Here is a 17,092-nt window from a genome sequence, read left to right on the forward strand (position 1 = left end):
AAAATAATGCGTTCTATGTACACTTACATACCCATTAGATTGCGATTGATACGGCATGTCTAGGCGCGTCACAACTAGTCTAATTAATTATGTACACTCATTGTCTACGAATTCGAAAAAAAAGACGTTCCATTCGAATGATCTCCCACTCGCGTTGAGTCATACTACTCCTCCCAAGCAGCATTAACGTTTTCTTTCATAAATTTAAGAGGAGAAATAAGAAAATATAAAGCATCACAAGAAGAAATATGGTCTTTCAAAGAGTTTTCGTTAAAGAACGTATGCCCCATAAACAAACTCCATCTCCGACAGTCATCTGCGTGGCTCGGAGGCGTAAGCCGTGATGGAATTATCGATGCATCCAGCAGCGAGGATAACACGGTGTGGATGAAAATTCAGGCATCCAACCGGCGGTATTCGCGTGCCCATGAAGCCCTCGTGAAATTTAATCGTATTCAAGTGTTGGCCCGCTGTTGTGTTGTATACGCTTATGCTGTGATTCAAAGAGCCACTGGAACAATAAAAATAAGTATTACCTCTCGAGAGGTTTTTTTTCCCCGTATAAGTATCTTGGGGAAAGAGGAACGAGAGGAATGTTCCACGGTTTTTGGGCTTTATCTTTTGAAAATCAGGGGATTGCAGAGGTTTGTGGGGAGACGAAAAAAAAATCAGGGATCACGAATGTTCCAGGAATTCAAGAGGAGAAACGAGACAAGGGTCTGCGGTGTTGCATAATTCTTCAGTGGTGAAATGGTAGTGGTACAAAACGTGAATAGTTTTTCACGTTTTTGAGAATGTGGAATTGTATCGGTAATGAGGGGTTTCAGGGGGAATTGTTTTCTTATCGATTCGGTAGCGGGAATTTATTTATTTTGCGCAAAATGAATAAATCGAAATATTGTGAGGAGATAAAGGTGGGGAAACTTACCAAACGATTCAAGTAATCGTGGAGCGAAATGCAGTCCAAGTCTTTTTTACTGTACTAGACTAGACGATTTAGTAGTTCATTCACTTGTGGAAAGCTTCCTTTTCTTCATTCAAATTTCGAATGTATGGAATTTGATACACTCATAAATGCATTATAAAAATAGAGGACACATAGGAAAAACACTCAATCGACGATGAAGGTGGGTGATAAGTGAAAAAGGAATGAATAATTTTGAATCTTTGATTAATTCCCTTTCACTATTCAAAGTGATCCGAGCAATAGAATCCGTAATTTTTGAAAGATAAGAGAAGTGTTATGAATGAATTTTCTAGAAAAGTGAACAATTTTCTTGAATTATTCAGAAAATCCAAAAATTCTCTAGAAAATTAAATAATTTTAGAAATTTTTCTGGAATAAAAAAACAGACATTTTCCTAGAATTTTTTGAGAAACCGGAAAACTTTTTCGGTTTTCTAGACTTTAGAACCCATACTGAGAGACAAAAGTGTTCGAACAGGATGAGATTCTCTTGTCCCGAGAGAATTTTTAAGCGTTCTCAAGACTAGAACTTCAACTTCATGGTGAAAATCGATAGATAAAATTTCAAACATTGATCTCAGCCTATTCCCCACTTTTTTCCGTAAATCTGATACTTTTTTTGGAAAATTCAGAAAATTTCCGATCGTTGAAAAATGTGCGCTCATATGCCGCAGAGCCAAAAGAGAGATGAAAAACAAAAAATGAATCTTTCGAAAATTGATTTCTCACGGTCTTTGCATATTATGATGTTAATAACGAATAAGGAAGTACGTTTCGTCAGTAAAAATAACTATGTAATGAATGAAAATTGTAATTACATTTCGGAATTTTTCGAAAAAAATATCAGATTTAGGAGAAGAAGTGGGGAACAGGCTCAAATTAACGTTTCAAGTTGTATTTCTCGATTTCCACCATAAAATTGAAGTGAGGGAACAAAATGACCACCATTTTTGAATTTTTTGTTTTGCATTTGTAAAATACATTAAATAAGAGCGAAGAATTTCGAGTCTAAAACGCTTGCTGTCACGGACGGGGTCCTTCTGTTACCAAGTGTAGTGTGTGCTCAATACGACTCGAATTCAATAATAATAATTTCTAATTATTTATAATAATAATTTATTTCTAATGAATGGAAAATTATGAAATCAGTCCAGGATCCCCATCAATATTAAATTTCTGTAATATTACAAGGATTGGACCCTCACATTATTGAAGGTTTAAAATATGTTAATTCAATTTTTCAAATAATATAATATTAATAATATGATTTTTTACGAATAATGATATATTTAAAATTTGTTAATATGAAACTATAATTCAAATTTCTTGAAATTTTTGATTACACAAGTAATCGTCAATCTTCCTACTTGAAATTATTGATTGATAAAATAGTTGAAAATCTGAATATTTGAATTGATGATACTTAAGTAGGGTGATCAGGCCAATTGCTGAACGGTTAAAGGAAATTCGAGTTTCGCGGTAGGATCTAAAATAAAAGAATCACCTAAATGGGGATATGATGGCTTCAAGAATGTTTTAATTAGCAGAAAAAAATAGTTTAAAATGAAAATAACAAAACAAAGAATAATTAAATTGAGAAATAGTTGAATGTAGCCGAAACCCCCAATTTCTGGACGACTGAGTCATATTTTTTATTTATTTATTAAATGTTGATCAATAGAAGAAAATTATTGATCACATGATTATACAGAAGTGATATTATGGAGAGGTGAAATAATGAATACAATTTTCATTTTATTTATGGAACTAGGGAACGGGCGCTTCGCGCCCGTCGCTACATTATATTATATTATACTGATTTATTTGACTGTTTTCTTTCCAATTTTTCTTTGTGGTTAGATTAATTTAAATTTATTGGATTCTATTCCCATTGTAGGATACCAATTGTGGCAACAGTTTTTCTCATTTTCAAATGAAGAGATATTTATGTTCAATAACATCAGTAACATCATAATATAATAATTCCTCTCAATGAAATCAGATCATGAAAACGAAAAATTTCATTTTCATGATGTGATTTCATTGAGAGGAAATGAGAAAAATGCAGGGAGAGATGATCAGCAAGAAAATAAAAGAAAACGATTTTTTGTTTTTCTGAAAAATTTCAAAACTGATTTTTTTTTTAAATGACGAAAAAATATCAATATGTTCCTTTTCTATGATCTTATTTCAATGGAAGAAAGTGAAAAAAAACCGAGATACGTGACCAGCAAGAAAATAAAAATTTCGATTTTTCAATGTCTCCGGAAAGTTTTAAAATTGATATATTTTTTCAAATAATGGAAGAATATCCATCAATTCAATTTCTACCCTCACATTTTGACAGAATACATAAAAAAATTGCAAAGAATAAAAATCGGAAACCAAAAATTTTATCGGATTAATATAATGTAATAATATTCAATGCAAGTTGAAATCGTCCAGAAACTAACCCCCGTCCAGAAATTGATCTGTTTACCCTACTCAAAAAATTTCAAGAGTGATGGTGTCTAATTAAGGGCTACAAAACTAACCGTAATAAAATATCACATATTTGGCTGTCCCTGAAACCAGTATCTAATTGCAGCTACAGTATTCCGGTTTCCAATTTTGTTTGTCTGAAATGTTATCTGGATTTTTTTTATCTTTCGTAATCCAAAATTGTCAATTGAGTGGTACATCATGTAGAAATTCCCAAAAATTATGATAGAAAGATAAAAAAAAATAGAAAAAATTCTGAAATCTTTCAAAGAGTTGTTTTTAATTGAGATTCGAAATGAGTTGAAAAAAGTGGAAATTACAAATATCTGATTCGCTGTGGCAAATTATCTATTAGCTGTCATTTTCCATGGTGGATAACAAAACAATAACTCCTCATGGGAAGTGACAGCTAGGTATCTCAATTTTCAAAACAGTGGTATGTAGTCATCTGCCATTTTTATGTGATAAAAGTGTGATTAAAAAATTCTCCAAAATATTACAACTTTTTTCAATGAGCCTTTCCCGTAATAAATGTCTCTGTGCAGTGTGGGAAAAGATTTACGAAATCAGTCTTCCCCCTGCATGATATTGGGTGACAGGCCGCCATTTGTCACCGTAAATCAGATACATTTTTCAATTTCTTGTTATTCAACTTATTCTGAATATAAATGAAAAATGCTCTTTGAAAAAATTAAGAATTTCTTCTACTTTTTTTTGATTATTCATTCATAATTTTTCAAAACTTCTGCATGATGCAGGACTCAATTGGCAATTTCAGATTACGAAAGATGAAAAAAAACATCGAGATAACGTTCGAAAGATAGTGCACCCGGGCCTTAAGACCGAAACTGGAGATTGAAAAATGAAAAAGAATCATGCAAGTTCCCTATTCCGTCGTTTGTCCATTCGTCTCAGAAGCAATGTCATAAAATCATCTATTACTGGAGATTTCTCCAGCTACACAAAGGATCTTCTGACATTGTGTCCTAAAACCGAAAAAAGAAACGAGAAGCAAAGGTTCAAGGGCCTTTTTTCATAAGAATTCCTGTCGAACAATGAACTCTCGATATTTCCTGTAAATCCCGGAACATCCCCTGAAAACTCGCCTCAAGGTTAAGTTAACACAGCTTGTTTTACCACTTCCCTAGTGATGTAAAAGCATGTCGAAATGTATTTATTGAACCACTCTTATTTCCTGATGACATAACTTGTCTAGTCAACAAGTTGTAACCGATACTAAACATATCAAGCGGTTGATAACGTCCACCGCATGTCTCCACTTGAGTAAATTCAACGAAAAAAAAAATTAACTGGGAGTCAAATCAATAGTTCCCATTACGCAATATAATTACAAACTACGCGGAGAACAAACTGTAGGATAAATTACTGTAACGCAGAGGGTAAACGCGCAGAAAAATATAACGTTTAGAGCGGTTTTTAATTTGAAAATGAGAAGAAAATAGTGGGCAGAAAATAGATTTTTCTCTTTTATTCCGGAATATCGACTTCATTTCAATAAAATTTCTGAAATATAACAAATTTAGCAAAATTATTTCTGAAATATAGAAAATATAGCTGGATTTTGAAAATAAGAAAATGGAAGACAGAAGACAGATTTTTCTCTTTTATTCCGGAATATCGACTTCATTTCAATAAACTTTCTGAAATATAGAAAATACAGCTGGATTTTGAAAATAAGAAGAAAATGGAGGGCAGAAGACAGATTTTCCTCTTTCATTTCGGAATATCGACTTCATTCCAGTAAAATTTCTGAAATATAGAAAATATAGCTGAATTTTGAAAATAAGAAGAAAATGGAGGGCAGAAGATAGATTTTTCTCTTTTATTCCGGAATATCGACTTCATTTCAGTGAAAGTTCTGAAATGTAACAAATTTAGCAAACTTATTTCTGAAATATAGAAAATATAGCTGGATTTTGAAAATGAGAAGAAAATGGAGGGCAGAAGATAGATTTTCCTCTTTTATTCCGGAACACCGTCTTAATTTCAAATAATATAAAAAATATTGCGATCTTTCAGGTTTGATTTGCAGGGAAGTTTCTTGGAAATGTTTATCAAAAGACAGTTGTACTGAAATTTCAAAAAATTTCGTCATTGAAAACTAACATTTTGATGAAAAAATCGATGGAAAGCAGGAAAATGCAGGTAATATATTCATGAAAGTTCAATTAATCGAAAATTCAGTGTAATTTGGTCCTGAATATTCATGTTTCGATTGAAAATTCACGAACATTTCCGGTACATTTTTTGGAAAATTTTATCAAGTGAGAGTTTTACTAAAATTTCAGAGAATTTCAGGATTAAAAATCCACAATTTGATGAAAAAATCACTGGCAACGATAAATTTCAGTTCAATTATCCCATAAAAGTGACTAGAAAGTAGAAAAGTACAGGTATGTGTACGTGGCCGGCCCCATAGAAAGGACCCGCTGTGTCGATATGGAGTTATGTATACTCCGGTAATATTAATGACATTCCGCACATTTTAAGCATATCCAAGTACTTTGGCTATTTTTCCTCCAGTGAAATGCTTTTCTACTCTTGTAATCGAACATTAGAGCTTTCATTTGTGCCTCGTTTGATCCCAAGTTTCCGAACGATTTACAACGATTTTATTATTTAAGGGGTAACAGAAGGCCACCGTTTCCTCGAAATTTTCAACAAATTTCCTGCTCAAAGTTATCAATATTTTTTTAACCCAAAGCACATTGATCTTTATCATCGCTTCCTGGAGATTAATGTGCTTTAATTTGTAGAAATATCGATAACTTTCAGCAGGAAATTTGTTCAAAAATTTGGAAAATTAGCGACTGAATTCGAAATCTCGGTACTGAACCGTTAGAAAACATTTTAAAAAGTTGAGAAAAATTGGTAAGCTTACTTTTCAAGGAAGATTAATGAAATAATTGAAAAATGGCAATTATGGAAAATTCCGAGCATTTTCTACAAATAATTTATAATCAATCAATTTTCCACAATAAAAATCACCTGTTTGGGATCGTAAAAAATTTATTCATATTCAGAATTTTACCAAAACTCGATTTCATGCCTAAAAAAATTGAATTTCCGAAAGTTTAAACAATTTCAATTATTTATTTATAAACAACGAATGTTAAAAAAATAATAATTCTGTGTAAAATGTCATTTTAATTAGGCTGCATATTCACACGCCATTTAAATGACAGATTTGATGATTGAAAATGGTTGAATCTATAATGTGGTCTGTACCATAATTGACTATGAATTAAATAATTGACCTATAGGACCTATGGAATTGTCAATTTCCCATTGAGCAAATAATTCTAAATTTCATAAAAGTGATTTTCGATTAGCCAAATAATCGTCAATCCTCCGAACGCAATTATTGGCTTCGGAGGATTGAGTCTAAAATAATTCGAAATTTGGGCTATTCAATTGACTATTAATTTAACAATTAAAAAATTGATGAGTACTATTAACAATTGACTTACTCAAAAGTAAAATTCATTTAAAATTTACGGTTATGCCGATATCCACGTAAAATTACGGTTGTATCAAGGATCCAGCGACCTGCCCAATTTTCAATCCCATCCTTTCGCACAATCATCCATTTTTTTCGATCATTTCACCCACCCCTTCATAATAATTTTCATGAAAAACTTTTCCCCATGCCCGCTAGAACTAGGGATTTGCGATATTTGTCGATTAATCGAAAACATCGACGTTTTTCATTCGATGTTTTCAACGGCCGATTAATCGATTTTCGATTTTTTTTTCCAAACATCGATATTTGTAACCCAGCTAACAAAATTTTTCATTTTTTTGTCGAATAATAATGTTGATAGAGTGAGAATAAACAAAATGATAATTTATCCGCAATCAGAAGTAATTATTTTTTACAGTATGCATGTTATAAATGATAAGTGAGCAAGTCCATTCATCTATTGTTTTTTTATTTTAATTATTTTTTTTTTTAATTTAAATTTTCAAGAATTATTTCAGCTAACGGAAAATATTCAATATATTTTTTTAAATTGATCAAAAATCCTGTTTCTAGATTCAAAATTCAACTCTCCAGCAGTCCTTATCATTGAAACGTAAGTTCCTCGGATTATATTTTTAAAATATATATTTTTCAATAAAAACGAGAGGAAAAAAATATTTTTAGCAATTTTTTTTTCCTGTGTAATGAGAAAACCATCGATTTTTTATATAATTGGTGTTTTTTCCTGAAAAATCGATTCACAACATCAATATTTTTGAAAAAAATCAATTCTTCGATAATCGATGTTTGTTAAAACATCGCCCATCCCTAGCTAGAACTCCCTTGTACCCCATAAAAAAGCGATAAACCAACTCACCAAGCGAAGATATTAGCAGCCGGATGAACGGAGAAGGCGGTGAGCTGTGTATGCGTCTGAATAACATTAACCGAGGAATTCTTCCTGAGATCAAAAATCCTAACATCCCCACTGACGGATCCTGTGATGAGCCGCCCAGGAGTGCCACCATCCTTGGACAGGTAGGCCCCAAGAACCCAGTTATTGTGCTCCCGCCAGGTCATAACTCTCGCCTCATTGGGGGGTAATCTCCGATCAAACAGTCTCACCGAGCCATCGCCACAGCCAACCGCCATCACAGCCCCAGTCCCATCAGTATCCAAACACGTAGCACAGGAATCTGCCCCCGTGGCAATATCCTGCCTCTTGAGTTCCGTCTCGGCATCCCACAGTCTAACAATCCTCACGTCCCCAGTGACAGCGAGAGTTAACGATCTCTGCTCCCAACTGGTAACAAGCCCTGGAGACGTGGAAGATGCTTTGGTCGCAGGCTGAACATCAACAAGTGCCTGCCAGGCTGTCAACAAAGTAGGCTCTCTGCCCAAAACATTACAGTAATTCTTCCAAACTCTGACCGAGCCATCATCAGATCCAGCCATCAGCAGAGACACATCGTGACCATTAATAAACTCAAGTGCTGTGAGTTTACTGCTGGTTCGATTGCCTCTACTTGCGCAATAAGTTAGTTTAGTACTATTGTGCCAGTCCCATATTCCAAAACTGTCTTTCGATGCGACTGCCAAGTAGGGGTCAAAGGGATGAAAGGCAACGACGTCTGGCTGTTGAGGACACCTAGTGTGAAACACTTGGCATTCAATACGAGAATTGGGAGCTCTTTGCTGCTCCTCCCTGGCTTCTTTTCGCTGCCTTTTGTTACGAAGGTAACGCCATTCACGCTCATAGTGTGCACGGCTCTCAACATCACTCGTCGCTTCGCTCTCAGTTTCGAATGATACTGGCTGGGCAAATTGAGCACAACTCCACTCGACAAATTGAGAGCTTATGAGAGGTGTTTTTGTACCAACTGTTTCGTCCGACTCCTCTGATATCGTGTTTGGCATTGGTTTCCTTCCACGATTGCTGTGGGGAGTTATTCGGGTTGTTCGGAGGAGATCTGCTGAGTTTGTCGTCGGTGGGGACTCACTTTTATTTAGGTAACTCGTTCGGTTTGAGGGGGACGGCGGGAGGGACAGGGAGGACGCGTATTTGGCTTCTGTCACCTCTTTCGGGGCGGATGATTCTTTTATTTGATTGCGGATGTGACCTGTCACCTTTTGAGACATACCGGCGACACCTGGGTGAGGATCATTGTCGAGGTTTCCTAAGCCGTGCCAGAGCTTCATGTAGACGGAACCGTAGGAGAGACTCGGAAGATTCCCCAGGGAGGAGTGACCTGGAGATGTCGAAAGTTCCTTGTTATTTTTCCGGGGGATTTTTGGGGTTCAGTGGGTGCTTTCAATTCGGAGTTTGGGTGGGGTGGTGCGAGGAATTTTTCTTTGTGGAAGACGTTTTGGGGAGGACGTCTTGAGGGGGGAGGGAAGGTATAGGGGGACGGAATGGGCTGGGGTGAAGAAGGGATTTTATAATACAGTAGCAAAGCGACAGAATGAGATCAGTCAACTTGACTGTGGGATGTCTTTCAGCGATATCTTTGAATCAGAAGGAACTAAGAGAAGTTGTTGTGAATTCTATATTCTTCGTTTATTTATTCATTTTTGTATTGTCCAGTTGCAAATAGCACTTTTCAACATGGTAATGTTAGAGAATATCCCGGCTAAGCATTAATGATATAAAGAGCCTGAAGAAGCTAAAATATTTAGCGAAACGTTGGTTCTATGACAAATTGACAGGCATGGTTGATTGTTTTCTTAAATATCCCTTGAATTTCCTTCTAAAAAACAATCTCATATGACAAAATTAATTTCTTCAGTCAAATATATCATCTCTGGAGGATCAATGACTTTGGATAACCATTTCGTACAGTGAGACAGGTCATATACGAATTCCGTGAAATAGTCATGACTTGAACATTGATACTTCGCGATGAACTGAGAATGGAAAAAAAACACTCTATGAAATAAAAAATTCGTAGAAGCAGGATCAAGGTCCTTGCCGCGGATGAGAACATAGGGGATTAGATAGATACTCGACAGTGAGGTGAAAAACTCCGCGCCAAGGACGTTGGTCCTGCTTCTACAGAGCCTTTATTTCATACAGATTTTTTCCAATCCTTATTCGATTTTAAAATATTTTTCTCATAGACATCTGATTGTGCCCTATGGCCATTCATTTAGCATTTCTCACTTCAAATGAAACAAAACTTTTCCTTGGCGTAGTTTTTTTTACAAAAACATTCGTTTGTTTTTTTTAAGGAGATTTGGCAAGTTTTTTTCAAAACGGCCACGTGGTTATTCTCCTGACCTTTTATTTCTGTTCTCCGAAATGGAATGAAAAGTCTTTTTTATTTTTTTCCGCTCACGAAACGACACGTTCTACTGAATTTCAATCCCATAACTTTCGAGAATTCATTTACGCACACGGAGAAAAGTGAATGGTAGGGGTTACTTTTATATAGTAGAGGTTACCATAAATTATGGTAAAAGGGTTTCTAAGTCAATCTCAATAGTAATTTTTACTATGTTCAACAATAAAGCGTACAATGTTGTATAGTAATCAATACCATTGGAACATGGTAGGCATTACTATACAATATAGCAACGACAACCATTATTATAGGGGAGATTACCATGTGGATGGTAATCAGTACTATTTCGGAATTACTATTTATCTTTTATATTCGTGACATTTTAGGACTTTTTCACGTTTTACCATATAATATAGGTCATGTTACCATAGTGCATGGTAATCTCTCCTATAAACTATGGTAAACTTTACCAAACGACTATGGGTCCCTTTACCATAATTAATAGTACACTCTACCCTGTAACATGGTAGAGGGTAGAGGGTACTATTCAATATAGTAATTTCTCCTATGTTCATAGGCTTCATTTCCATCGAGAGACTTACCATAGCCCATAGTATGTAATACCATACCCCATAGGAATTATTACCCTGACATAGTAATGCTTCCTAAATTTTAGGAATACATACAAGTCGTAAATTTGACATGGGACTCTTTACCATGGCTCTTCTCTCCGTGCACGGAACGTAATTGAAAGATATCTGTGGAATTTATCATTCATGCACCAAATTCAATTTGTAAATTTCCGGGCTCCCTCCTTGGTGCGTGTGGTTGTATCTCGCTGCTATCAACTTCATAACAAAAAAATGATAGCAGATAACGTGAACTGCAAAATTGTGCACATGAACCCGTTGTTATGCGCGTAATTTTTTAAATATTGATTCGAACAAAAATAGTTACATCAATGAGAAGCTAACTAAGAGTATTTTTCATGTAGCTTGCCAAGTTTGCGTTTTATTTTCTGGATATGATTCGCAGGTAGTGGAGGGGGTACACTGAGAAAAAAATTTTCTAATATCTGAAACATATTTTTATGAGACAAGTAAATTCTCTTCAATTGCTTAATTATCTCAGGCATCTCAACTCACATGACCCGAGAAAGGCCTCATGCTTTAAAATATTCTTGTACTCAAGTATGATTTTGTCACAAATGAACTTACTTAAATCGCGTAGAAGAATCGTCAATCTTCTAGTCTTTATTGTTTTCATGATTTTTTCGTTATGCACTTCCAATATTGCAATATGTAAAATATTCATGACGTAACGCGGAACGATAGTGATGAATGAAAATTTATTCGAGTTCCGTGAAGTGCACACATTCTGAGATTTAAGCCATTGAAAATAATTTACTTCTCTCAAGAAAATGTGCTTTAGATATTAGAAATTTTTTTGCTCCCAATCAGTGTAGTTGCTTCGTGGATAGTGTCTAATCTGATCTAATCTAATAATAATATACTATAGGTACACCACCGGTCTTGTATATTCAGAGTCAAAACTTGTCCTTGGCCGATACGCTACCGTATAGAAGAATAGAAGAATCGTCAATCTTCTAATCTTTATTGTTTTCATGATTTTTTCGTTATGCACTTCCAATATTGCAATATGTAAAATATTCATGACGTAACGCGGAACGATAGTGATGAATGAAAATTTATTCGAGTTCCGTGAAGTGCACACATTCTGAGATTTAAGCCATTGAAAATAATTTACTTCTCTCAAGAAAATGTGTTTCAGATATTAGAAATTTTTTTGCTCCCAATCAGTGTAGTTGCTTCGTGGATAGTGTCTAATCTAATCTAATAATAATATACTATAGGTACACCACCGGTCTTGTATATTCAGAGTCAAAACTTGTCCTTGGCCGATACGCTACCGTGTATCTCGATAGTGTCAAGGACGTGCATCTTGATAATGCACGTGCCGTGCCGATGCCGTGTATCTCGATAATGTCAAAGATTTTAATAGTTTAGCAGCTAAACGTTAGCTTGCTCCCAAATCGAGTGGCAAAAATAGGGATACAGGTGATTTTGGGGTGGGGGTTGTCCCAGTAAATGCCACTATTCCACAGATCTCGGACACTTTGTTATTCAATTTTCAATGTTTGCAATTGTACGATTGCGATGATTTATTTGACTGGGAGAGTAGAAAATTCCCTTTGGACTGTAATGATTTGCTTCATTTTTCAGGGTAAATATTAAATTCTGTCTAGTAGAAAATCGCTAAGGGTGGCAAAACCGCGAAAATGTTATTTTCTGGGTTACAATGGTACAGGAAATTCCGATTTCCGAAAGCTAGACATTGTTAGAAATTTCTTGAAATTTCAGTCGCAGCATCATCTGCATTTTCGATGTTGTGAGGTTTAATTCCATTTCAAACGAAAGGATTCACTAAATTTCACATTCATCTTGAAAACTTAAGAAAATTGGGTTTTCCAAGTTAAACAATCATTGATTCTTCAATGAAAACATGAATTTCCAAACTCGTTGTGAAAATTAAACATCACATACAATTCAATTTTCAATAGAATGAGAACTCAGAAAAGTTGTTGCCTGAATTATCAAAATTTTCAATGTTTTTCAGTGCCGTATGGACCTGAAAATCGAGAATTGCCTGAATATTCAAGAAATTGACTGATTGGTCAATGAAGAAATATACAGAAATTTTATGTAACTTTGTCGTCGTTGAAAATTGCAAGCTTATTCACTTGAAACTTCAAGAGTAATTTTCTAACAGTGAATGGAGTGCAATAGAGAAACTGCCTTAATTCAGACCTATTCACTGATAGAACGGATTAGTTATTGTTAACGAATGGATTTTGGTTGGAGGTTAGGGTCTATTCGGTCCCACCAAATGTTCATTCGTTAATAGTTAACAAATGTATATTTGAGGAGCCTTGTTTGACTTGACTTTCGCCATTCAAGTGAACCATTCGTTAACTGTTAACGAATATTCATTTGGTCATATTCAACTCTACCATTAGTTAATAGTTAACGAATCTCGTTTGGAATAAATGAATCATTCTATCAGTGTTCATGGAAAGCTCAAGTCTGAGTGAAATTGACTCATCTTCACTCCTTAATGTTATTTCGGAAACATTTCATCATCAGTTCAAAATGCTGGTGCTCTTGTGAATCAGTTTTCAAGTGAATCAGTGGTTAAACGAGATGAGTCAACTCAATTTGAAAATGAGTTTTTAATGAACATCTTTGGGTTTCGGGGAGTTGGAGAAATTTTGATAAGGTCATTACGTCATTACGTTATTTTAAAAGCGCAAGAAGTTACAAAAAAGACTTCCAGGAACATTGCACTATGCAAGACTGACGTGAAATCAACACCACGTTTTAGCTTTACGGAAGAGTAACTATCTCTCCATTTTCACAATTCGTAGTTTTTATACATGTTCAATGAGGAACATACATTTTTTTTAAACTGGTCGAATTTCCCTCTCAACTCATTTTATGGGTCGTAAACATGTTACTCCATAAAAAATTTTGATTTTTATGTGGTTTATTAACGTTTAGGTGCTTCCTCAGTCATTTATAGATGGTGAAACGTTCGCAGTGTACTAATGCCACAAAATTTAGATCATATTGTGGTTGGCCACCTTCAAAAACGATCTCCCAAATTTCTAGTATTTTTTCCACCATGGAAAAAAAGTATACCTGAATTGAGTATAAAATATACTTGAATCGAGTATATTTTATACTCGAAATGTACTATTCGTTTACGAGTAAACGAAAAGGCACTTTTCGGCACGAGGTGAATGTAGCAGCAGTGACAAAATAGTATATTTTGTAACGAGTGCAAAAAAGTGTTTTTTGGCGAGTGGGAGGTTTATATCGCGAGCCGAAGGGGAGTGATATAATCCCACGAGCTAAAATAGTACATTTCGATACTAGGGCGTGGAGAACTTTTCTGGCGAATATGAGGTTACAGAACGAGCCGAAGGCGAGTGAAGCGAAGCGTTCGTGAAACAGCGCCTCACGCACTGAGTGTCAAAAAACATTTTTTCATCACGCTGTGACGAAAAGTGAACTTTTTGGCACGCTCCGCGTGCCTAAAAGTCCAATTTTCGCCACATTGTGATGAAAAATATTGTTCGTAACTCGTGAAAAAATGTTTTTTAGCTCGTTACGAAATATACTATTTCATGAGTTACGAACAATATTTTTCATCACAATGTGGCGGAAATTGGACTTTTAGGCACAAAAGTCACAAAAAAAAAGCCCATCAGTTTTTCTAAAGTTTTTTTTGTGCCGAAAAGTTCACTTTTCGTCACAGCGTGATGAAAAAACATGTTTTCACGAGTTACGAACAATATTTTTCATCACAATGTGGCGGAAATTGGACTTTTAGGCACGCGGGGCGTGCCGAAAAGTTCACTTTTCGTCACAGCGTGATGAAAAAATATTTTTCAGCTCGTGGGATTATATCACTCGCCTTCGGCTCGTGAAAAACCTCCCACTCGCCAAAAAACACTTTTTTCGCACAGCGTGATGAAATAGTATATTTCTACACGAGTGCGAAAAGTGTTTTTGGGTCGTGGGAGGTTTATAGTACGGGCCGAAGGCGAGTGATACAATCCCACGAGCCAAAAAACACAATTCCCATGAGTATCGAACGATATTTTTCATCACAATGTGTGGAAAAGGGACGTTTTAAGCACGCACAGCGTGCTGAAAAGTATTTCAATCAACGATTTCTCATTGAAAAATGCGATTTGAGGGGTTATAAAAATGATTTCCAAGATTACTATTTTCAGAGAAAAAATAATAAATCCTCTGACTGATGGTTCATATGTACGATAAGAATCATTGAATTAAAAAGGTGATTTGGTTTATCAATGACGCCAATATGTAATTGGTGATAAGGATTTCCATTGATAAAAAGAATGAACCATGCGGCGATAATACTTTTGAGCCGGCCGACATTGTCGCGCTGATCATTGAATGATAACAATAATATTGAGTGGAAAAATAAGCGGGACTTTCCCGTAATTGAGGACGTCCTTCACAAATAAAAAGGTGCGGGACACTATCTCAGAGTTGATAATTATCACATTGAGAGTAAAAAGGAAAAATTAATTTTCTTTTCTTTGCATGGGCTTGATTTCCTCGAAACGATAAGAACGTTTTCAAATGAGAAGATTCCACGATAGTTTTCAGAGAAGAAATCAATATTACATAGAAATTTATTAAAATAAGACGGGATCATTTGTTTTCGTTACACCCATTGCGATTTTCCTTTCATAATCATTGATCCCCACAATTCAACTCGATTATATTTTTTAGGAAAAAAGTTCTATGTCAATTACTTCTGTAACCGTTACCATGCTTACCAAGGAACCAGATCAGACGAATGGTTTTTTATCCCACAAGATAAATTGATATCATTTTATCCTTCTCATATCCGTAGTCTATCTAATGAAAAATTGTATGTGAGCCATCGTCATCTCTTATAATCTTTATATTATTATATGTTAAAAATAACAATTCAATTCTTGTTACCTCAGAAATGTATAAAAAATGTAATTGAAATTTCGATACTTGATAGAAAGAGAATTATAATTTTTTTCATCAGTTTCCACGATAAATTTTTACTATTAGAAGTAGTCAATTTGAATCATAAAAATCAGTAAAAATCAGTAAAAATCATAACATACGTTTATTAAGATGATAATTTACGATTTGTTAAACGTAAAATACGCTTTGTTTAGACGTAATTTACGTTTTTAATTTGATCGTAAAATACGCTTTTTTAAGGCGTAAATTACGTTTATCAAAACGTAATTTACGTTTCGGTTTTTCTGTGTGTGTCTCATTCCACATAATTCTTGTACCAAGCCAGTCAACCTCAAGAGAGATGTATTTGGCAGGAAAAATTAATTTTGAGCTATTAGGTCGTTCTTTCTCTCAGTGCGATAATACAAATAAAGATTCGAAGTTGAAGGGACAACAGAAATTCACCGTTTCGTCGAAATTTTCTAACAAATTTTCTGCGCAAAGTGATTAATATTTTTCGAACTTAGAGCACGTTGATCTTCATCATCGCCTCCTGAAGATTAATGTGTTTCGATTAGTGAAAATGTCAATAACTTTCGGCAGGAAATTTATTTAAAAATTTGGGAAATAAGCAGCATTCTGTTACCCCTTAAGGGATACCATTCCCAAAAAGATTCCAGTCCCTGAACATTATTTGCAATCCCATGAAATTAAGGATGTTTAGCCATTTTCAGCAAATCTAATTTTTAAATGTTCAAGGAAAATTCTACAATTTTTTTGGCTGATAGCAGAACATATGAAACTAACTTCTTTGCTGTTACAAAAAAATTAATCGCAATAGACTCGCCAGAAATAAATAAACAAATTTTTAGCTCTTATGGAATTTATGTTGAAATTTATAATTCACCTACTATAAGACTCTAAAAATAAAAATAAAAATAGAAAGTAATGTGCAAAACTATACTGAATGGAATGGGCCGAAAAAAATTTGGGGTACCTGCGCAAAAAGAGGAAATATTTGAAAGATTCTATCCCATATAAGCGCATGTTAGCGCATGCGTCTGGTGCATTTTGTCCACTCCATTTCTAAATAATAAACGTGGGTTGGTGGATTGAAATTTTTATCAAGATAAAGGGAATAACTTCATCACTCAGTTGAAAAAAAAAATCAATTTTTTTAATACTTGCAATTTTGAATAAACATCCTTAATCATCCGAAGAGTTGAAATTTTCATCGTACCAAATTATTGAGTGGAATCAGTAAAAACTGACTGAATTCCCCCGAAATTCACGTAATTACGCAAAAGATAATTACAACCCTG

At 34.8% G+C, this 17,092-nt stretch overlaps 1 protein-coding gene across 3 annotated transcripts in view; it reads right to left on the reverse strand.

The window, feature by feature from the left end:
• The window catches only part of LOC107038821 (regulatory-associated protein of mTOR), a 29,555-nt gene that overhangs the window by 2,802 nt on the left and 9,661 nt on the right, over positions 1-17,092 (reverse strand). For 2 of the 3 annotated variants that reach the window (XM_015258120.1, XM_015258118.1), the window contains 2 exons: positions 7,809-9,180; positions 32-511 (listed from right to left, as the gene is read on the reverse strand). In XM_015258120.1, coding sequence (XP_015113606.1) covers positions 313-511; positions 7,809-9,180 — 1,571 coding nt within the window. In that variant the 3' untranslated portion in view covers positions 32-312. Of the gene's footprint in view, positions 1-27; positions 512-7,808; positions 9,181-17,092 lie in introns of all 3 variants that reach the window. The other variant, XM_015258119.1, reaches the window with a different exon arrangement.

Source organism: Diachasma alloeum, unplaced genomic scaffold (assembly GCF_001412515.2).
Source record: "Diachasma alloeum isolate Michigan unplaced genomic scaffold, Dall2.0 Dall_scaffold_00288, whole genome shotgun sequence".
Taxonomy (NCBI): domain Eukaryota; kingdom Metazoa; phylum Arthropoda; class Insecta; order Hymenoptera; family Braconidae; genus Diachasma; species Diachasma alloeum.